General features: G+C 37.7%; 1 protein-coding gene across 1 annotated transcript in view; it reads right to left on the bottom strand.

Moving 5' to 3' along the window:
• Positions 1-24,442, bottom strand: part of SORCS1 (sortilin related VPS10 domain containing receptor 1) — a 508,480-nt gene that overhangs the window by 158,568 nt on the left and 325,470 nt on the right. Inside the window, exon 4 of the mRNA XM_058189114.1 lies at positions 15,098-15,256. Coding sequence (XP_058045097.1) covers positions 15,098-15,256 — 159 coding nt within the window. The remainder of the gene's footprint in view (positions 1-15,097; positions 15,257-24,442) is intronic.

The following is a 24,442-nucleotide window of genomic DNA, read 5'->3' as shown; positions in this document are numbered from 1 at the left end:
TTTTTTTTGTTGTTTACATTTATACCCCGCCCTTCTCCGAAGACTCAGGGCGGCTTACAATGTATAGGGCAATAGTCTCATTCTATTTGTATATATTTACAAAGTCAACTTATTGCCCCCCCAACAATCTGGGTCCTCATTTTACCTACCTTATAAAGGATGGAAGGCTGAGTCAACCTTGGGCCGGGCTCGAACCTGCAGTAATTGCAGGCTTTGTGTTCTTAAAAACAGGCCTTACCAGGCAGAGCTAAACCGGACTTATGACCATTTTTCACACTTATGACCATAGCAGCATCTCCATAGTCAGGTGATTTACATTCAGATGACTGACAACTATCTCACATTTATGACGGTTGCAGTGTCCCAGAGTCTTGTGATTCAATTTTGTGACCTTCTGACAAGCAGAGTTACTGACAAAACCAGATTCAGTTAACAACCATATTATTAATTTAAGAATTGCAGTGATTTGCTTAACAAATGTGGCAAGAAAAATCATAAAATGTGCAAAACTCACTTAACAAATTTCTCACTTAGCAAGATAAGTTTTGGGCTCAGTTGTGGTCATAAGTTGAGGACTACCTATACTCGTAGAACTGCATCTCCCATCCATAATATATTTGCTTTAAAGGAAAAAGAATTTTAAGTTATTAACTGAGAAGAACTGGGGAGAATGCTAAATAATTTCAGTCTTGATTTAGTCCTTAACCAACAACATCTTTCTCCAATTTTTATCTTTTTTACTTTAGCAAGTATACCTGTATCATAAAGCTCTTCCTATAATATTATCCAGTTTCCTTTAATCATGATAACAGAATCCTACAACTACTATGGCTGATGTCACATCCTGCTGATTTCTCAATTGTGACAGCTGGTGATGTCAGTACAATACTTTACTTCTGAAAAAAAAAATAACCAGCTAGAAAATGAAAGTGAAGAAAGGTAGGGATAACTCTGAGTAAATCCCAGAATAGTGAAATTCATTAGCTACCATTCATCCAGGAACGTCTTTGCTGAATTGACAAAAAAGACTCTTGTTTAAAGAGTGGTTTCTGCTGTGGGGAGTGACCCAGTTAACAATGTGCTGTCAACCATGTTAAGTATATAACTTAATGCAGAAGAAATCTCAGTTTCCTTATGTTCAGAAGATGAATACAAGAGACTATGGGCAACAGGAATAAAAATAATTGACAGCACTGTCACAATGAAAAGACTTTAAAGGTTCAACAATTCCGTAAACCTGGAAATTTGGATCTTGATCTGTGTCAGATACAAATGATAGAATACTTGGCCAGAAAGAATGGCTTTAAATTTTTCAGCAGCTTTATCAGACGGTTTGAAAGCGCTTATATAACAGAATCTGTTTATCTTTATAGTTGGGTGAAGTTGACAGTGAGCTCCTGTAATGGGATTTCAATTGTCCTGATTTTTCATTTGCTGGGGAAAAACAAACAGGTCTGCTGCAATTAAGCAGGGAGAAAGAAAGAAGGAACTTATTGATCACCACTAAAATGACTCTGTAGAAATACAATGAACTTAAAGTGGTAGAAGAATATATTTATTTATTAATCAAATTTATCCCTGGAATTTATGTTGTTACCTAGTTGGACAATGAAACATTTGCATGCAAACAATCAAGTTCAGAGAGCATCAAGATCTCCACAGTTCATTCCTGAACAACATATATTCACTTATATAGGAACTGTTTTATTTTAAATTTGGGGAGTGGGGGAGACAGTGGGGAGAATAAAAAAGAGTTAAAGTAATGAAAATAGGACTGATAAAGAACTGCGACTAAATATCAAACAATGAGGGGCAAAGAACAGAATGAGCTACTCGAAGGATGGGTTTTTGGAAGTGAAAAATACTTACTGATTACGCATTATCGATGTGAGAAAAAGCCCGCTATATCACTGGAAAGAAATGTGTCCTAATATTTGAGACTGCAAAGCCAGAAAGTCCACTGAATTAACAATTGTCTTCAAAATATCCAAATGAATTGGAGGCACTGGATTTGATCTGATATCTTCCATCATTTTGGAAATATGATTCAAATATTTAATTTGAATTGGATAATTCCTTAGAATATTTGCATTATCCAAGAAACCCAACACATCCAACCAGATTCTATGAGAAGATTTTGTTCCCTACTTTTAGGCTTCATGCTTCCAGTTTTCAGAAAGACGCAGTACACATTAGACAACCACAGCACAATAATGGATACTTCGCTGGATTGACATATGATTGTGGGTTAATGCTCTATTCAAATGGTACTCAAACTGTATTTATAAAAAACAAGAAACAAAAGTACCAAATAATGAAATGACCATGAAACAGAATTGTTTGTCAGGTTAAATTTAAGCACTCAAGCTTCACAAATTTGACCTTAACTAAGACATCAGATAAATAAAAAGCTTTCAACATAGAGTTTTTGTCAAACATTTGCTGGGGAATCATATTATTGTGGCTAGACAGAAAATTGGTAGACTGGAAATAACCTAGCCATGATTTTAATCCTTTGAAAATGGTACATTAGCCATTTGTCTTCCAGTTGTTTACACTGCTATATAGAAGTGACAAGGTGTTGCTTAAAAAATATTTTAAAAATATAACAGATAAAATCAGGTAAGCCATAAATAATTGCCTTTATTTTCCTAGGATCAAGTTGGCAATTCTTCATTGTTTGATTAAATTGCAGAATATGTATACTAGAAACAAAAACTATTTCACTATTGATGGGCAAGTTTCTTTTCATTTCCTTCAAATATAGGAAATAAATGTTACACAGAACACAGATTGAATTAACACCTCAAGATCTTGTCTATCACCTATTTTTTTCCCATTTTCTTTTTCCCTAGTATTATGGAGAAATGTGTGACAACTATTTATCTATGCACAGATAATCTGTATCCTTAGTTATTCTAAACTGCATTTGTATCATAATATTACATACCTCTATAATTTCATGTTTGTTATTCTAGAGGTAAAGAGACTATGGGCATGAAATAGTTTGAGCAACGAATGCCATCAATCAAAGGTTGATGACATTTCCACTATTATATTACTTTGAGCTGAGATACTGAAATGAACGAGATTTTTATGGTATCTTGCATTTATTTCCAAAGATCCACGCAGGAGAATTATTCATTGGTTGTCATCAATTTAAAGATCATGAAAAGGAGCAGAAGGAGAGAACAATTTGAAAGAGAACAAGTGAAAAATGTCACATGGAAGTATAGAATTATTATGTTGAGATTTTGTGTACCAATGTAGCACTCTAAATTGACTTAGAAGTATAGAATATTACATTTGGTGTATTTCTTATGATATGAGACCTACCCTTTGGTTTTGAAGTGGGTCCTCATCTTAAATTTAGAGGGAACCACTTGGATGCTCTTTGAAAAATGTAAAAAAATAAGATTAGGAACAAGGAGTCTCAAAGTGAAAGAGTTCACAATTATATTACTGAGCACAGATAAATATGCAGACATGGTCCTTCTTTGGGCAGAGTAGATGGCTAAATGATTTTAGGTGAGCCATTAATAGCTGTTTCTTAGTTCTAGTCAAATGAAGTTTTAAAAAAATATATTCACCAACCTGAATTGGACCAGAACAGTAGATTTCAGGTAATTAAGCCTTCATTTAAGTGCCTATGTACAAGTGAGTATGTTTGTGTTTAATTCCTTTCATTTTTTGTCCTGTTTTATTAAAAAAGTAAGTTAAAAAACCATAATTGATGGTCTTTTGAAAAATGTACAAAGATGTTTGTGTCTGCCTGTTGCGCTCTCTCTCTCTCTCTCTCTCTCTCTCTCTCTCTCTCTGTGTGTGTGTGTGTGTGTGTGTAATCAGTTTGAAGGTGTAGCAGTAGAAAGTGCAAATTTCTTTTAAATAAATCACTGGTTTAAAACAAATTATCTTTGATTTTTAAGTGGTAAGCAAGTGGGTTTGCTTGCCACTTAAAAATCACTTTAAAATGATGGCAAAAGTTCCTGTAACAGTTTGTTGCACATTTAATGTACTTATTCAAGGTATCTTGGGAGCATTCACCAGCCAAACCGCAGGGTAATTTTCTCAGTTTTCACGCATTTCCACAAGCAAACTCTTTTGTGGCAGTTCTTTCGTTCCATCAGGTGAATAATGCAGCCATGAAGGTATTCTAGTTATTATCATCTCCTTCCCCAGCTTGGAGCAAGGCCAATATTTCAAAAAGAAACTGAAATAACTATCTCAGATTGTGTGATGATCTAATTCCTTACAATTTGAAAAAAAATGAATATAGTGTACTAAACTATAATTTTATATTTCTCATGCTAGGCTTTTGGTAACTTCTTTTAGGCAAGTTTTTTTTTAAATGAGAAAGATTTTTTAAAAATACGATAGTATTTTTAAAAAAAATAATGCAATGTAATGAGAACAACATAGAAAACTGCTAAATTTAATTTCATTTGAAATGATGTAAGTACATACCACAAACTAAATGAACTATAGACAGCAACTATAAATATATAGTCAGAACCAAATAAACATGAACAAAAAAATTTAAAAAGAAAGAAAGAAGAAAAAAGGGAAAGGGAAAATGAAAACTAGAAAGAACTTTTCTAGAGTTTTTAATTAATAACGATATAGTATGATATACAGTATATTCAGCTGTCAAACACTGAATTAAATATTAGTATATCCATTGTAGCACTAGCTCCAACTTTCTTGGTTCATGCACAGTAGTGTGCTAATAAATGTATAACAACCAGCACTGCTGGCTTCACTGCTGCCACACCATGAGCTGCCATCAGCTGACTGGCCTGCTAGGCATTGTGATTTATTTCTGCTCTCAATCGGCATTCACAATTCCACAAAATGTAACAACTAATTCTTGTATGAATCCTCTCCAACATGCACACTGCTCATTCTGCTACTAGTCCTAGTAGCAATAGCAATCCCCCTTTGAGGGAGATGAGCTGAAAAATGTGAAAAATAAACAAATGAATAAAAAGTATTATGTATTCTATTATCATGAAATCCAATACCTGTGGAATTTGATCAATGGGATCATTTAATCTTTCTAAACCTATAATGCAGTGTAACATTTCAGTAAATATAATGATCCATCTTGCTTTCGGAGCTTCATCTAAGGAACAATCTGGTCAGGATATGTTTTTAAAAAAATACTTTTTGGATAATAAAAGCCATGCATAAGGAAGCAGAGAATACCAATTATTCTTATTTCTTTTTGAAAGCTTATTCCAGTTCATTTAACTAAGGATTTAAGATTATGTCATCTATGTCGATCAAGATTCTCAGTCATCTAGGTAAAGTTGTCTATAAGTTGAGTCATGGAAACTGGACTTCTTTTTCTTTTTGGTTTGAAAAGTTTCATTGCTTATACAAGTAGTTTTGTCAGTCTGAGCAAGTTGGGTAGGGAAACCCCATGCACTAGTTATATTAGTTAGGCCATCTAATATTATTGCCATTTCCTTTGTGTTCAGTTAGCTTAGTACTTCCAATACTTCAATAGGTTAAAAATTAACTAATGCAGAAAATGAAAGCCAAAGATAGAAAAACCCAAGCAATCAGTCAAGTTGCACAAAAGCTATTAATATGATTCACCGGGTGTCTTATTTATTTATTCTTGATGGGGACCACTGATAGTGACCAAGCTTTTCAATATTTCTCTAAACAAAAGAAAAGGTTACTTAAAATGTATTGAAATTAACATTCCAACCACTTGTTTTTCTTTTCTGTCATGCCATTTTAATTTTTCAAACAAAACAAAACAAATAACTATCACACCATCATTAATGTGTTTAGACAAAGGTACTTCCAGTCAATGTTCTCTAACATGATTCTCTTTTCTTACACAAGTATTTTGTGAAATGACATGTACTTGATATCCACAAATTGAAAAGATATTAGCTATTTGGATATTTTTTTCAAAATCTTTAATTTATACATCAGGATATTTGAAGAAAATAAGTACAATAATTCTATCTCAGACAACATACCAGGAAAGGCAATTCTGTTTAGCAGCAGCCATTGGTTTTTTCTCCCTACTCTTTAAGGTTTCCAAGGGCCACAGGGAACATGTCCAGTGACATTGAAGGGGTGAGTCAAGCAATCCTACTATACAGCCAAGTGAAATATAATAGAAGTATTTTCTCATCTAATACCGTTTCCCCCAAAATAAGACATCTCCTGATAATAAGCCCAATTGGGCATTTGAGTGCATGGCAATAAGGTCAAGCGCTTATTACAGGGTTCAAAAAAAAAAACCAGGGTCTTATTTTTGGGGAAACACAGTATTGTTTTATTTTCCCTTTCCAGAGTATCAAGGTAGTGCACAATTGTAAAATAGGGTATGAAATATGAAATAAACTTATAACAATAAAATTATAACAATAAAATTATATCAGCATCATTAAAATTATCAGATAAATATATCTACCAATATCCACACAGGCACACATGATAAAGGAAAAATCAAACTTTATGTACTGATATTCTTTTTAAGAGTAAAACAAGTTAATATCTACTAGCTCCAGAGGGAAATTTCCACACTATTCATATATGCTACAAATATTCATAATACAACTTGAAGACTTTTAGATGAGGTTGAACTCGCTGGTTGCTAGTCTAGGACTGGGCATCAAAAATCTGGATGAACAAATGACAATATTTTGGGATCTCTTTGTTGTCACCTAAGAATTATCTAATCCACATGTGGAAGCATAAAGCTTGTATGGATCCTTCAAGCTAGCCATAATATAGTCATAACAGTTTACCCCATTTACCACCCCAGCTATACACCTTTGGTTTTTCATTTTGAATAGAATAGAATAAATGACAGACTCAATAATTCCTCTGTAGAATTGTATCAGCAGTTCCTTGGGCAGTTTGAGCTTTTTGAGTAGGCACAAAAAGAACATTCTTTGTTGTGCTTTTTTGATGATGTTTTTGATGTTAGGTGTCCATTTGAAGTCTTGAGATATGATAGAACCTAGAAACTTAAAGGTCTCTACTGTTGACACTGTGTGGTCTAGCATTGTAAGAGGTGGTAGTATAGGAGGGTTTCTCCTAAAATCTATCACCATTTCTACGGTTTTGAGTGTGTTTAGTTCAAGATTGTTCCAGTCGCACCACAAGGCTAGTTGTTCAACCTCCCATCTGTATGCAGCTTCATCATTGTCTTGAATGAGACCAATCATTGTTATATCATTTGCAAACTTCAGTACTTTAACAGAGGGATCTTTTGAGATGCAGTCATTGGTATATAGAGAGAAGTGGAGAGAACACACAGGCCGGGGATGGGATGGGGATGCTAATTGTACAGGTATCTGATGTGATTTTGCCTAGTTTTACCTGCTGCTTTCTGTCTGTTAGTGTGGTCAGGTACAGCTAACTGATTTAGTTTAGTTAGAAGAATATCTGGAATGATGATATTGAATGCTGACCTGAAGTCTACAAAGAGGATCCTTGCATATTTATTTATTTATTTTATTTATTTATTATTCATATTTGTATACCGCCCTATCTCCCGAAGGACTCAGGGCGGTTCACAGGCAAATAAAACATCTATATACAAATTAAGATGACTATTAAAAAACTTATTCTAATGCCAAATTTTAAAATATAAATATAAATATTAAAACCAATTTAAAACCCCTATAAATTTAAAATCTAGGCCAGTCCTGCACAGATGAATAAATGTGTCTTGAGCTCGCGACGGAAGGTTCAGAGGTCAGGAAGTTGACGGAGTCCTGGGGGGAGTTCGTTCCAGAGGGTGGGAGCCCCCACAGAGAAGGCCCTTCCCCTGGGCGTTGCCAGACGACACTGCCTGGCTGACGGCACCGTGAGGAGTCCCTCTCTGTGAGAGCGCACGGGTCGGTGAGAGGTATTCGGTAGCAGCAGGCGGTCCCGAAGATAACCCGGCCCTATGCCATGGAGCGCTTTGAAGGTGGTTACCAAAACCTTGAAGCGCACCTGGAAGGCCACAGGTAGCCAGTGCAGTCTGCGCAGGATTAGTGTCATACGGGAGCCACGAGGGGCTCCCTCTATAACCCGCGCAGCCGCATTCTGAACCAACTGCAGCCTCCGGATGCCCTTCAAGGGGAGCCCCATGTAGAGAGCATTGCAGTAATCCAGGCGAGACGTCACGAGGGCGTGAGTGACCGTGCATAGGGCATCCCGGTCTAGAAAGGGGCGCAACTAGCGCACCAGGCGGACCTGGTAAAAAGCTCTCCTGGAGACGGCCGTCAAGTGGTCTTCAAAAGACAGCCGTTCATCAAGGAGAACGCACAAGTTGCGCACCCCTTCCATCGGGGCCAATGACTCGCCCCCAACAGTCAGCTGAGGACTCAGCTGACTGTACCGGGATGCCGGCATCCACAGCCACTCTGTCTTGGAGGGATTGAGCTTGAGCCTGTTTCTCCCCATCCCGACCCGTACGGCCTCCAAGCACCGGGACAACACTTCGATAGCTTCGTTGGGGTGGCCCGGTGTGGAAAAGTACAGCTGGGTGTCATCAGTGTACAGCTGGTACCTCACACCGAAGCCACTGATGATCTCACCCAGCGGCTTCATATAGATGTTGAACAGAAGGGGCGAGAGGATCGACCCCTGCGGCACCCCACAAGTGAGGCGCCTCGGAGCCGACCTCTGCCCCTGTCAACACCGTCTGCGCCCGACCGGAGAGATAGGAGGAGAACCACCCATAAACGGTGCCCCCCACTCCCAATCCCCCCAACCGGCGCAGCAGGATACCATGGTCGATGGTATCGAAAGCCACTGAGAGGTCTAATAGGACCAGGGCAGAGGAACATCCCCTATCCCTGGCCCTCCAGAGATCATCCACCAACGCGACCAAAGCCGTCTCAGTGCTGTAACCGGCCGAAGCCGGACTGGAACGGGTCTAGATAGACAGTTTCATCCAGGTGTAGGGAAACTGATATGCCACCATATTTCTACAACCTTCGCCAAGCGAAGGTTTGAGACCGGACGATAATTACCTAAAACAGCGGGTCAGGAAGGCTTCTTGAGGAGGGTCTCACCACCGCCTCTTTCAAGGCGGCCGGAAGACTCCCTCCACCAAGGAAGCGCCGTAATTGCCTGGAGCCAGCCTCGTGTCACCTCCTGAGTGGCCAGCACCAACCAGGAGGGCACGGGTCCAGTAAACACGTGGTGGCATTCAACCTACCCAACAACCTGTCCATGTCCTCGGAGCCACAGGGTCAAACTCATCCCATAAAATGTCACCAAGACCACCTCAGCCATCTCACCCGCGTCACCGCAATTTTGGTCCAGACCATCCCGAAGCTGAACGATTTTATCATATAGATAACCGTTAAACTCCTCAGCACGTCCCTGCAACGGGTCATCCCGCTCCCCCTGGTGTAGGAGGGAGCGAGTCACCCGAAACAGGGCGGCTGGGCGGTTATCTGCCGATGCAATGAGGGAGGAGGCGTAGCTACGCCTCGCTTCCCTCAATGCCACTAGGTAAGCCCTAGTATAGGACTTCACTAGTGTCCGATCAGCTTCCGAACGGCTAGACCTCCAGGAACTCTCTAGGCGTCTTCTCCGGCGTTTCATCCCTCTCAGCTCCTCGGAGAACCAAGGAGCCGGTTGGGACCTGCGCCGGGTCAGAGGCCGCAAAGGCACGACACGGTCCAAGGCCCCCGCCGCGGCCCGTTCCCAGGCCGCAACAAGTTCCTCAGCCGAGCCGCGAGCCAGACCCTCAGGAAATGGCCCAAGCTCCGTCCGGAACCCCTCCGGGTCCATCAGGCGCCTGGGACGGAACCAACGTATCGGCTCCGTCTCCCTGCGGTGGTGAATGGCGGTCAGAAAGTCCAGGCGAAGAAGAGAGTGATCTGACCATGACAAAGGTTCAATGACTATCTCCTTCAAGTCCAGATCTCTCAACCACTGACCAGAGACAAAAATCAGATCCAGGGTGCCACCCCCAATGTGAGTAGGGCCATCAACTACTTGGGTCAGGTCCAAGGCCGTCATGGAGGCCGTGAACTCCCGAGCTGCCGTCGATGACGAGCCGGAAGATGGCAAGTTAAAGTCCCCCATGACTAAAAGTCTGGGGGTCTCAACTGCCACCCCAGCCAGCACCTCCAGGAGCTCGGGCAGGGCAGCTGTCACGCAGCAAGGAGCCAGGTACGTGATCAGCAAACCCATCTGACACCTATGACCCCATCTCACAAAGAGGGATTCGCACCCGGCAATCTGAGGTACAGTGGTCTCCCTCGGCTCTAGGCTCTCTCTAATCACAACCGCCACCCCCCCACCCCTACCCTGAGCCCTCGGCTGATGGAATGCACGGAAACCCGGCGGGCACATCTCAACAAGGGGCACGCCCCCTTCCGTGCCCAGCCAGGTTTCCGTAACGCCTATAAGGTCCGCGGCGCCCCCCTGAATAAGGTCGTTAGGGGGGCCTTATTAACTACGGACTGTGCGTTGCATAACATGAGCCGAAGGCCCAGGCTCTGAGGGTTTTGACCATCTGGGGAACGGGAAAAGGACGAGGGATCGGGGCGCGCGATCGGCTGCAAACATCGAACGCGCGCCCCCTCAGAACGATATGGTCCCCCCCTTCCACCATATCTGCCCCTCCCACTTACCGTGCAAATCAGACCACCCTCACCAACAGGAACGCAATCTCCCCCCCTAGCCTCCGAACCCATTAAAGAACCGTCACGAGCACGCGCGAGGACTGGCCCCCCACCCAACGGGCTACCCCCAACGCCCGCCCTAACCCTCCCACCCCTTAAAAAAGCCCTATCTAAAAACCCCCAAAGGCTCTTTTTTTTCGCATGCCACCTCTGTGGGTCCCAAGACCCGTCATTGAGGCCGGCCCTTGATAATGCGGCGGGCCATTCCTGCGAGGCGGGGGCACCTCGCAGGCGCAAGAGTTCTAAAGCAGAATATCGCATAAATAAATTAAGAGCATAAACAGGAGAAAGAAGACGATGCGAGGTAGTAATGTAATGTCTGGGGTGGCAGGATGTAATGCCAAGTCCAAGTGGATACCCATCTTCCAGAATATCTTCAGATGGTGGCTGGCTTAAAGCTGACACAAGATGGTATAATAGGCAGATGTAATCTGATGGTAAAAATCCAAATCCAAATATGTCTTTGAAGATGCAAAATGTTGTATGATATAGTGCGAGCCATAATAATAGCATCATCTGCTAATTTATTTGCTCGGTAGGCAAATTGCAAGGGGTCTAGCAGCAGATCCGTGATGGTTGTCAGGTGAGCCAGCACTAACCTTTCAAAGGTTTTCATAACTACAGATGTTAGAGCAACCGATCTGAAGTCATTCAGTTCCTTGATGAAGGGTTTCTTCAGCACTGGGATGATAGTAGAGCATTTGAAGCAAGAAGGAACATAGCACATCTCTAGTGATTTATTAAATATAAGAGTGAAATAGGCGCCAGTTGGTCAGCACAAGCTTTTTAAGCTTTTAGTTAGCCCCCTCAGAGCACATTGCAGTAATCCAAATGTAATGAAACCAAAATCTAGATCAGACATTTGATTACTGAGAATTTTTTTTAAAATGGTACTTGTACAAATACTTGACTGTAGTTACATCTTTGATTGTAACTACAATTTGATTTGATACAGTTGAGGATTAAGGAGCACAAATAACCTGAAAGTCTGATCTGATCTTTCAAATGGAACAAAACATCTTCCCAATTTTTAATTTCTAATAACTATACCTGACTTTTAGCTGATAAATAGCATTTTTACCTTCTGTTAAATTCCCCCCACCCTTCATTCCATCAGAGTAGATCAAGAGCAGGACATATATTAGTGAGATAAAATCCAGAGTGAGTTGTTCTTTCTTCAAGATCAAAACAAATGTAAAGCTTTCTTTCTTTCCCATGTTTGTCCTTTCTAAAATGTAGAAGATGGCCATTAAAAAAACCCAACAATATATTTCATGTATAAAACAATTGAGTTCTTTGCAGGCTAGTCATAATCTAGTTCTTTCTGAAATGATCATTTGAAGATATAATTATCACGTAGTCAACCTCAGATATATTAAGCTACAAAGAAAATTCATCACAAAAATTTGTACTGTGCTGTTTTCCTTAACAAGAATTGAAAGAAAGCCTAAAAGTTCACATGTGACATTATTTGTGTTTTTAAAATCATATATTTCATTTGTCCATCCTGACCTATTTCTTCATATAAAAATCTTTTGAAAAATATACCAGATTGCCTTCAATTGGTCAGCAAATGGTGACCATTTGGCTATACCATTTATTTTTAATCTGGCTATACAGTAATTTATACTTCTTCCTCTTTATCTTCCTATAATGAAATTTAGGTACAATTCAAGGGTACTATTTCCCCCCCCTTAAACTTAGGTGAAATAGACCAAGCAAACTCAGTGACTTCAGATGGTACTTTGGCAGGTTCATAGCCATCTCTTGCTTATTTCTCAGTAATAGTCAGACGTTAACTTTGGACCTAGCAGTTCATTATCAGCTGAGATCTAATAATGTTCTTTTGAATTTGTCTAATCATTTTATAAATTAAGAACATATGTACTTATCACTGCCACTGCTATAACATGGCAAATTGTACAAGGTTATGAAGCAGAGAAACTGACTTTTTTCCCCATACAAACATAAATGGAAGTAGCAAGGGGCCAATTCTATGGTTATTATCGACAGAATTTGGGCAGACTGAAAGTATTTGATAGAATAATTGAAAAACACTTCCATGGAATATCTATGAAACATGGCTTTATGAAAACTAATGGATAAATTCCCAGTTGTGTTTCTCAGAGACATTAATGGTGGATTTTCATTTCCATGTTTTCAGTTTTGATGCTATTCAACCCAACAGACTGGACCGCTCACCAAGTAAAGAACAACATAAAAACAAGGACATACAATAATCAAACCTGAACAAATTGCAAAATAACTGCAAAATAATTATAAGGTAATTAACAGTTAATTACAAGATGGTAATCCAGCTAATTACCATCTAAAGATATACTGTAAAACATTACAAATAGGAGAATCTCAACCCAAACCTGGAGAGGTTTTCAAGGTCTTACAGAATGTATTCAGATGGCAGCCATATGGATCTCAGGGAAGCCCTCATTCCACAATCTTGTAAAATACAAGACTGATTTTTGTAACTGACATATACAGAAATATATGTTTCTTTCAAAAAAAAGAAATATAAAAGGAAAAGTTAAAAAAAATAATATGTTTACTTTGACATTTTTATTTTTCCTTTGGCAATTTTGACCCCTCCCCTTCATTTAATATTTCTTTTCATCCTTTGAACTCTGCCATATTTATAAAATATATGAGCCATTTTGCTGAAAACATATGAGAAGAAACTGAGTATTTCTTTCATTTTTGTCCTAGCAAAATTGTTCATAAACCTTGTTTGGGGAGAAAGGGACAGAAATAAATTTGATACTTGGAGACAGCCAATTTGAAAAGTGCCTGCTAAAAGATGTATATGTATTTTTTTTAAAAGTAAAACCAACTTGTTCGTGCTCAGGATATTTTGCCCTGCTATATGACAGAAAGCTAAAATAGTTTTTAAGGGATATTTTAAGAATGTGGTGTTTCAAAATTCTAATAGAATTAACTTGATTCTAGAGAAGGGGTGTAAAACTGGCGGCCTTTGAGCTGGAAGCATCATATACAGGTCATGCCCACCCCAGTTCTGCTAGAGAAAAAACATCATGAAATGTCACCTGACAGCAACATGATGTGGCAAGTTGACACCTGTGTTCTAGAGTAAACTAATTCAGTTAACTGCCAAGATTTGTACCTCTGAATATTCAAATATTTTGGATGATACTGATGATCTTTGTCAGTTCTACATTCTTCAAATATGTTGAATCAAATATTATGATACATCAGCTTACAAGATTTTATTAAATGATCTGAAGACATGGGTAACTAAATGCCTATATTACTTACAAAAGCATGTGAATTATTTCCCATTTTGTCAGAAATAGAAGCCAGGTGCAAAACTGTTCCCTAACCAACATGTGGCTAAAGGAAATAGCATCTATATATCCAGCACCTGGAGTAAAATAAATATCAGTGCTGCTTACTAATTTTCATTACTGATTTCTTATCATTCTAATTCACCTGCCTATTAGCCTGTTCACTGGCCTAATCGCCAGTCATTTGACATTCTCCCATCCATCTGTTGTATCTATCCTCCATAGACAACCCAGTGCAGGTATCTCACTTACAAAGCAATTCAGTGCAGGGATGGATAATCTATGGCCACCTAAGGATGGCATTTAACACGTTCTGGAATGAAAAGGTAGAGTGATGATGCAAAGTGGCTGAAATCAGGATTTTCTTGCTTGTGTCATTTTTTCTGGGAAGAATTCTGGTGTTTTTGTTTCATAAATAATCATAGTTTATGGAGGTTTCTTTCCCTGCAAAGTGCTTGAAAATATAATTGGGTGTGTTTCCCTTCCTAAAATCATAAGAAACCCTGCTCTCAAATCATGATTAAAGAGACATGTATCCCCCCCCCACAAAAAAAGGGGAGTAGGGGGCAATACAGGAGTATTGCTTGCCATTCCAGTGCTGCAGGTTGCCTATTTCTGTGTTAAAAGATAGGCATTTAACATGATATACATTATAGAAAATGGTTTAGCACCTATCCTGCAAAGACATATTGAGCAAAGCATAAACCAACTTCCATGTTTACTCTAGGGCTTCTTAAATTAATGAGGAATTGACCAGGTAAGAGTCTTTGGAATGATGAGTTGTCTTGATTTCAAAAGCTTTATGCCTATTCCAATTTGAATGTGACACAAGAGGAAAATAATTAAATACATGAATGGATACTAACTGCATTAATTTAATTAGATGTAGAAGTTAAAGAAATTAAATCAGATTTAAATCTTTTTCCTGTCCACCTTCTACTTTTCAGACTTACAAATCTAATGTACCCTTCAATATATAAATTGAGTATTTGTTTATTTTAGGGAGCAGTTAGAGAAGGTTAATGTCAGGTATATCCTTGAAATCTGCTGTTAACTGACACTTTATTCTGTCCAATAATAGATTTGGTCCTAGCAGAGCATAAAAGAAATACTAACCTTCTGATCCTGACTGTACGCCAAAATCCAGTCCTCCTGCTTAGGGTGAAAGAGCATGCTATGGATGTAGAAGTTCAACCTGTATTTTTGATAGGTGGCTCCTTCATCAGAACTGATCAGCAAGCTGCTCTCAATCTCAGGATCCGTAAGCAACATAATCTGTACAGATAAAAAAAAGTGAGGAACTGGAATTTGAAACAAGAAAAAGGTAAAACAAACATTCTGAAATGTCTAGAAAATCACTGTTGTGAAAGATTATTTAAGTGGGCTCCATATAGCTATACATAGCCATCCAAATGTAGACAAAGCAAAGATGGTCTTCTAAATGGAAAGGGATAGAGCAGGGGTATCAAAATTGATCCCACTGCAGGTTGTATTGGGATTTTGCTTGCCCTTGGCATGGGGAGACATGGCCTGGTCATTGTGGCTGATTGGATGGGTGGGGCCGGGTTGAGCCAGGGCTGGGGCGGCATGGGCCAGTGCCTCAGTGTCTCTGGAAAGGCCACATGAAACAACTAGGGGCCTATCACAGGCTGGATTCAGCCCACAGGCCGTGTGTTTGACATGGTTGGGATAGAGGAACTATATTCTATTTAACTAATCCACGTGTATCAAGGAGCGTGCATAAGAGCACCAACGGGCCTACTGTTCCTGTCCTAATGTTCCCTTTGATTGTATCCAATTTCATGTAGTTATTACATACTTATGATTATATATATATATTTGTTTTCTGAGGTTTTCACGGGTGTTTGTATATAGGTCTTTGGTTGTTCGGGTTTTCTCCCGTGTAAAATTGGAAGTGTCTTGGCGACGTTTCGACGAAGTCTCATTCGTCATCTTCAGGCTTCAGCTTCTGGGAGCAATGTGTGATCGCAGCATTGGGAAGAAGCAAAGGAAGAAACAGCTGCGATCACACATTGCTCCCAGAAGCACGGTTGAAGCCTGAAGATGACGAATGAGACTTCACGAAACGCCGCCAAGACACTTCCAATTTTACATGGGAGAAAACCCAACAACCAAAGACCTATATATATATATATATATATATATATATATATATATATATATATATATATATATATATATATATATATATATATATATATATTTTTCTGAGGTTTTCACGGTGTTTGTATATAGGTCTTTGGTTGTTCGGTTTCTCCGTGTAAAATTGGAAGTGTCTTGGCGACGTTTCATCTCATTCGTCATCTTCAGGCTTCAGCTTCTGGGAGCAATTGCTCCCAGAAGCACGAAGCTGAAGCCTGAAGATGACGAAAGAGACTTCGTCGAAACGTCGCCAAGACACTTCCAATTTTACACGGGAGAAAACCCGAACAACCAAAGACCTATATATATATATGTTTATATATCATATAGTTATTTCATGCTTATGCTTATACAGTATATAATGTTATGACAAATAAATAAATAAAATAAATAAATAAAATTTCTGTAACAGTCTATACATATACCTTTTATTTTTGACTGTGTGCGATACTATATTTTTTTAAAGGTACATTATGAGTTATACTGAAGTGCCCCATTTTTTTTTCTATTGAAAGCTGTTGAAACATGGATTTCCTTGACAAAAGCCCACAGTCATTAATAGAGTGATGGTAAACAGAGGCAGCAACCGAGGACAAGAAAGGCCAAAGGAGGCAAAAAAGTGAGAAACACTCTCTCTTCCTCTGGCATTTCCTTTGATCATTATCACATTAAACACAAGACAAAAGAAGGAAAAGACTAGAGAATGTCATTCAAATCATAGCACATTCTCCAAAATTCACAGAAAGGATAAAAGCCTGAAGGTATCTTCAGGTACCAAAAAGTATAAAGTCTTTTCTAGCCGATTCTGAAAATTTTGAATCAGCACATGAGTTTTCAAATGTGATATTAAGGCAAGCCCTACATATATTATCAATGATTACTTTTGCTTTAACTTAAAGATGCAATTTAATTTAAATTGTATCACATTCCACCACTCCCATATATTGGTGTCTGTACTATTGTTCTTTCCACATGAACCTTTTCTTTTGCACCATAAGATAAAGAAAAAAAGACTTCCGGTGGCACCGTTTGAGTGCTGAAGAGAGTCTTTTTAGACCGCCAGCCCCATGATCGCATAGAGCTGCTAGGACAGCGCAGATCAGCTGTCTAGCGGCTCAGAAACCTCTCCCTCAGGAGAAGAGGGAGAGGTGACAATCGGACGGAGGTAGAGCTCTCTAAAAAGCCCCAGGAGTAATTCGTGGGGTTCGAAAGGTGAGCTCCCTAGAACCCTGAAGAAGCTCCAGATCCAGAGGCTTCTCTGCACAAGCAGAGCAAAGCACCGCGACCACCTCTGGGATCAATATTGAACTTTAATCGGATTCTAAACCAGATGGAGCAAAAACAGGAGCACCAGGAGCTGCAAGGAACAAATCCTAACTCCTTTGATACATTGTTTTTTGTTGAAATGAATTAAGGAGGCTGGAAATGGCTAGAGGAAATGGCGACTGTGCTCTAACAGGGCATGAAAGTGAAAGTTAAGGAAGTTCTTATTAATGTTGCTGGCGAGTAGCTTTCTTAAGGCTGCTGGATTTTACGTTTAATCGAAGAGAATTAATAGTGAGAAAAGGCTAAAGAACATTGAAAGGAAAAGATTATAGAACTGTGTCTAGGAAAAGAATTAAGAAACTGTTTTCACTGACTCTATTATTGCAAAGTATAAATATAAAAGATGGCATCTAAACAAATAAAACCTGGTCTTTCTAAAAGTGCTGGAGGTTCCCCAGCCCATATAGCTGATCCAAAAACAGTGAATTTGGAAGCCTTACAAGATTCCTTGCAAGAATTTATGAAGGAATCTCTGAGGGAAGCGCTAGAGCTGCAAACATCAGTTATTGAGGAGAAATTTAAGGAAATTACAGACGAGATATCAGAAGTCAAAAATCTGGTTGAGGCAAGAAATAAAGACATTAGAGATGACATTGTGTTAGCATTTCAAGGTCTGGCAACAAATATGGTCTAGCTGGATGAAAGGGTGGTAGAAATTACTCAATCTAATTTGAATTTAGAAAATAAAACGGAGGAAGTTCAGATTAAGGTGGACAGGGCTGATGAAGAAATGATTTTGCTACAATATAGATCAATGGAATTTGCACTGAGAGTGAGAGGCCTGAAAGAAAATAAACAAAAGAATTGGAGAGAGATCTTTGCAGAAGCCTTTGCACAGATTTTGGAAAAACAATCAGCAGATCTTGCATTTCAAATTGACAAAATTTATCGTGTTAACTCCTGGGTTGCCAGACAGAAAAATTTGCCAAGAGATGTTGTGATTTATTTTACAACCAGGAGGATTAGAAATGAAGTGCTACAAGCATCGTACAAGAACAAGATTCAAATAACAGGCCAAGAGGTATTAGTGCTGAAAGGAATTCCAACCAAAATGTTAAGAGGTAGGAAGGAGTATGCCTTTTTGGTGAATGAACTGAGAAACTGACAGATGCAGTTTAGATGGGATGTTCTAGCTGGAATATCATTAATATATATGGGCCAAAGGTATCGTCTCAATACAGTTTGGAAGGCAAGAGATTTTTATGTTAATGTATTAAAGGCTGGAAATCCACCATCTCCAGAAGCCAGGAGGAAGAAGGAGGGAGAAGGAATGCAGGCACAAGCTCAAGCTGTGAACATAGCTGTTGATGAAAGTTTGCTGCAACTTCCGGATACATTTCAAATATCAGAAACCCAGGGAAAAACTGAAGAAGCAAAGGAGCAAAGAATGACTCAAGCAGCTACTAAACGTAAAGAACAAGAAACAAAGAGGCAGCAATCGCAAGTGACAACCTAAGATTTTACTAAAACAGAAGCTGTGGGGGGAGCAAGGCCAAAAAGGAAGATTGGGGAAGATCTCCAGGTGATGCTCCAAAAGCTTCAAGGAGCCAAGGATGGCAACTAAATTTTTAACCTGGAATGTTAATGGTTTAAATTCACCACAGAAAAGAAGGAAGATATTTCATTATTTGAGACAATTTAAAAATGATGTAATTTGCCTGCAGGGAACACATATTAGAACATCTGATCAGAAATATTTGATAAATTCAAGACTTGGTCCTCATTTTGTTGCATCGGCTCCAGAAAAGAAGAATGGTATAGTTATATATTTAAAGAAGGAACGAATAGCTAAATTAATAGAGGCAGATCCTCAAGGAAGATATATTGCAATTGAGTTTTTAATGGAAGGGAAGAAAATACTTCTAATTGGATTATACATGCCTAATCAACAACAAGAAATTTTTTTAAAATTATTGCACAATAAAATAACACAGTGGGATTATAAGTCATCTATATTAATGGGAGATTGGAATGGAGTATTGGATACTTGTAAAGACAAAAATGGTTTATCACAAAAAATTTTAAGTCAAGCAAATTTGCCCAAAGCTTTTTTTGATATGATGGAAGATTTGGAGTTGAGAAACATTTGGCGAGAACGGAATCCTGAAGAAAAGGATTTTACTTTTTTCTCCGATAGACATCAATCTTTTTCTAGGATTGATTTTATATTAATTACTAATAATTTTCTTTTCAGGGTGAAGAAAACGAAGATATGCTCGAGAATTTTGTCTGACCATATGGATCGAATTTGATCCGGAAAAGGGTGTTAGGAGATCTTGGAGGTCAAATGAAAATTTGTTTAGATATGAAGATAATGTTAAAGAATGTAAAAGACAAATGAAGGAATTTTTTATTATGAATATGCATAGGGGTACACCTATGGAAATGGTCTGGGATGCAAGCAAAGCATACATGAGGGGAGTCTTAATAAATATGAATAATAGATATAGAATTAGACAGCAGAAGAAACGAATGGATTTAGAAGAGGAAATTTTTTTTAAAAAAGAACAATTACTTTTCTCCAATCCAGGAGATAAGAAAGTAAAAGAAACTATAAATATGTTACGAGGGTAGTTTAATATGTTGATGGCTGACCAGGTGGCAACTAACTTACAATAAGCTAAGCATAATACATTTTGTAATGCTAATAAACCAGGTAGGTGGCTAGCATATGTATTAAGGAAAAAACAGAAATCACGAACTATTGTAAAGATAAAATATAAAGGTAAAGAGGTATTTCAACAGAATATGATTAAAAAGGCTTTTTTAGAATTTTATACAAAGTTATATGCTAGCGACTCAATTCAAGGTATAGATATAGATAGATACTTAAAGGAAGAAAATATTTGTGAACTTACAATGGAGCAAAGGGAAGGATTGAATCAACCTATAATTTCTGAAGAAATTACACTAGCAATTAAACAGTTAAAAATGGGTAAAGCCCCAGGAACAGATGGACTAACAGCTGTTTATTATAAAAATTTACAGTCCGAAATGGTAGAACTGCTCAGGATTTATTTAACAAAATCCTATTTGGAGGAGATGTGCCTCCATCTTGGAGATATGCGTTTATCTCATTGATACCAAAGGAAGATCAAGTTTGTAGCAAACCAGAAAACTATAAACCAATATCGCTTTTGAATACTGATTATAAGATCTTTGCTAAAATATTAGCAAATAGACTAATGGTAGTTATGAGACAAATGATTCATAATGATCAATAGAAGGGAAACAAACGAGATATAATGTAAGACAGATTGTAAATGTATTGGAATATTTTAATAGGAACAACCAGATCCCAGCAGCCCTCTTTTTCCGGGATGCTGAGAAGGCATTTGATCAATTGAATTGGCAATTTTTATTTAAAATATTAGAAAAGATTCAGTTTGGGGAACATTTTATATAAGCAATCAGAGCAATATACCAGAGACAAACAGCACAAATAATGGTTAATGGTAGCTTAACAGAAGCTTTCAGAATTGAAAAGGGGACAAGGCAGGGATGTCCTTTGTCCCCATTATTATTTATTTTAACTTTAGAAATTTTACTGAATAAAATATGCAGGTCAAGTAAAATAAAGGGAATTAAAATTAGACATCAAGATTACAGGTTAAGAGCATTTGCAGATGACCTGGTTGTTACTTTATCCCAACCAACACAATCGGTTACACATATGATGGATATAATTAGTCAATATGGGAAGGTATCTGGATTTAAGGTAAATCAACATAAGACAAAGATAATAACTAAAAATATGACTATAGACTAAAAGGAAGAATTAGAAAGAGCAACGGGATTTTAAATAGTGAAAAAGGTTAAATACTTAGGAGTATATGTCACAGCCTCAAATGTGAAATTACATAAAAATAATTATGAGGTGTTATGGCAAAAAGTGCAGAAGGAAATGGAGAATTGGAAAAAGCTACAACTATCATTGCTGGGAAGAATAGCAGTAATAAAAATGAATGTTTTGCCTAGGTTTTTATTTTTGTTTCAAATGATACCTATATTTAAAAAAGATGCAAATTTGCAGGAATGGCAAAAAGGGATTAATAAATTTATTTGGATGGGTAAGAAACCGAGATTGAAGCTAAAAATAATACAGGATATACGTGAAAGAGGGGGGTCTTAAAATGCCTAATTTAAGACTATATTATGAAGCAGCTGTTCTGTCACTAATTAGTGATTGGTTTAACCTAACAGAAGAAAGAATATTGAATGTGGAAGGTCATGATCTTTTATACGGTTGGCATGCTTACTTATTATATGATAAAAAAGTGACAGGATCTTTAAAAGCCATGTACTTAGAAGTGCTTTGTTGCGGGTATGGAAAAGGTACCAATATAAATTAAACTATAAAATTCCCATATGGGCAATACCTAGGCATGCAATAGAGAATATAAATATAGAACAAAAACAGGAAGTGGTTACCTATAAAGAGCTCTTTTTTATGCAGGAGGGTAAACTACAATTGAAACCTTTACACGTAATGAGAGAAGGATAAATTATACTTGGTTTCAATATGGGCAGCTGCAAGCTAGATGGAGAGAAGACCAAAAAATTGCAATATGAGGAAAATTTGGTAAAGCAAATTAGAGATCAAAGCCAATCACATATTAAAAGGCTATATAATGCATTGATAGAAATAGATTCAGAAGCGGAATTAGTTAAGGACTGTATGATAAAATGGGCACAAAATATCCAACAACCTATAATGATGGAAACATGGGAAACAATATGGGTTAGAAATGTTAAATTTATGCAAGCTCAAAACTTGAGAGAAAATTTTTATAAAATGTTTTATAGATGGCATCTCGATCCAAAAAATTTGGCATGTATGTATCCGAATTTACAAGCTAAATGTTGGAGATGTGATTGTGATGATTATCATATATGGTGGACTTGTAAAAAAATCAGAGCATTTTGGATAAAAATTTGGTGGATTATGCAAAATATTTTGAAGAAGAAGAAGATAAAATTCACTCCGCAATTGTTTTATTGGGTATAACTACGGATTGTACATAAATAGAGACTTAATTAATTTTAAACTTAATATCAGCAGCCAGACTACTGGTAGTGCAATACTGGAAGAAGGAACATCTCCTACTATTGAAGAGTGGACACTAAAAGTAACGAACTTAGCAGAAATGGCAAAAATTTCAGCAGTCCTGAAAGACTATTCACAAGAAAGATATATAGTGGAATGGAAAAGATGGATAGAATATATTCAAAACAAATATCAGACTAAAAAGTATCAAATAGCATATGAATGAGCAGAAAGTAATAATTGTATTTGTATACAGTATTCTTTTTTCTTTTTTTTCTTTTATATGAAATAAGGGAGTTATGGTTTTAGGGGAGGGATGGAAGTTTATGAATAATAGCGTATTTTAGCTTATGATTGATAAATGCTATACCCTGTATTTGCTCTGGGAAGTCTGGTGGGGGGGAAGGAGAGTTGGGTGAAGGGGGTGGAGGGTGGGGGGTGGAGGGAGGAGGAGAGTAAATATTTGTTAAAATTGTGGTAAAACTTTTTAATAAAAATAAAAAAGATAAAGAAAAAAATTACATTATCTCTGGGAAGTTATAAAGATTTGAACTTTTTCCTTAAAGAAATAAATCAGAATCTCTCAAAGATATCACAGGTAATAAGTACTGTACCAGAACTCTTGAAATAAAGGGATTCACATAAAAGCTTCTACTGCCACTGTAGTAATCAGACATTACATTTTCTTATCATTCTGTAGCCATTTATTATAACTATCCCTCAACTCTTGAACTTTCATACCAAAGCAGGCTAGGTAATCAAAGTTCGACATAATAGTCTCTAGATTTTGACTTTTATGTCCAGTAGATGCCAGTCCCTTGGTTTTTCCTCTATGCTTGCATCATTTTTTTCTCTGTTATTTCAACACATCACTTTATACAAGATTCCAGAACCTGGATAAATAAATTCTAAAACTGGATTCTTTACTATAGCAGCAATACACATGGAAGACATGGAATATTATCCAAAGAACAGACAAAAAATGTTTCTCAATTTCTCAATGACAAGGAAACAACTGCTGATGAAAATGAGTAACAGATTGTATTTTTTAATGGTAAAAACTGTTATGGCACCAAAACCAAGTGAGAGCCACTCCGGCACTTATTTTCTATACTCAGCAGTATTTTAGTTTTTGATTATAGGCAATTATTACAAGAAGTATGCCTGCCTATAAGAAAGTTGAATATATTAAAGGGTTTTCTTTTCTTTTCCTTTTTTTAAAAAAGGGGGAGGGCTATTTTGCAAAAAAAAAAAAGAAAAGAAAAAGAAAAACCTTGACTACAATCACAGTCGGCTTCATAAAAGGCACACAGCCATTGGCATTACACTAAGTAGATATATTTCAGCATAACATCATGTTGAACAGCATATCAACAGTGCCAGGATTCTATCCCTTCCCACCCAACCCCATGGATTGACAGATGGTTAGCTTCATTATTCAAAATAGCACTAAAATGAATATATAATAGGTACCCCTTAATTTCATTTAATATTGCGATTAGCATATTAATTTATTTTATTTTCTGTGCACTGGGCATATACATATATGGACGTGTATGCATTGCAGACATACTTATTAAATGGATGAATTTTCTGGATTTGGTGGATAAAAATAATGTAGCAGAGAGTAATGCGTAACATTCTAAGTAGCAAGTAGTTGGAACTGAAACTCTCTGCAGCAGTTGTGATGTGAATTCAGATGTACCCATACTTAGATAAGTTCCAATGAAATGCAACATGGACTTTAGTATGATTATTCTAAATAAGTACAAACTTTGGAAACAAAGCTTAGAAGTCATTCTGAATTGGATTCAGGCATGTTATTACAGTTATATAGTAGATCAGAAACTCGTGGCATTTTTATGATTAACATTATTATGGCTTAAGTTTTCACTGACTCCTAGCAACTTCACAGATTCATGAAA

Source organism: Ahaetulla prasina, chromosome 6 (genome assembly GCF_028640845.1).
Source record: "Ahaetulla prasina isolate Xishuangbanna chromosome 6, ASM2864084v1, whole genome shotgun sequence".
NCBI classification, from domain to species: domain Eukaryota; kingdom Metazoa; phylum Chordata; class Lepidosauria; order Squamata; family Colubridae; genus Ahaetulla; species Ahaetulla prasina.
The sequence above is the reverse complement of the archived record's forward strand: the minus strand, read 5'-3'. Positions and strand labels throughout refer to the sequence as shown.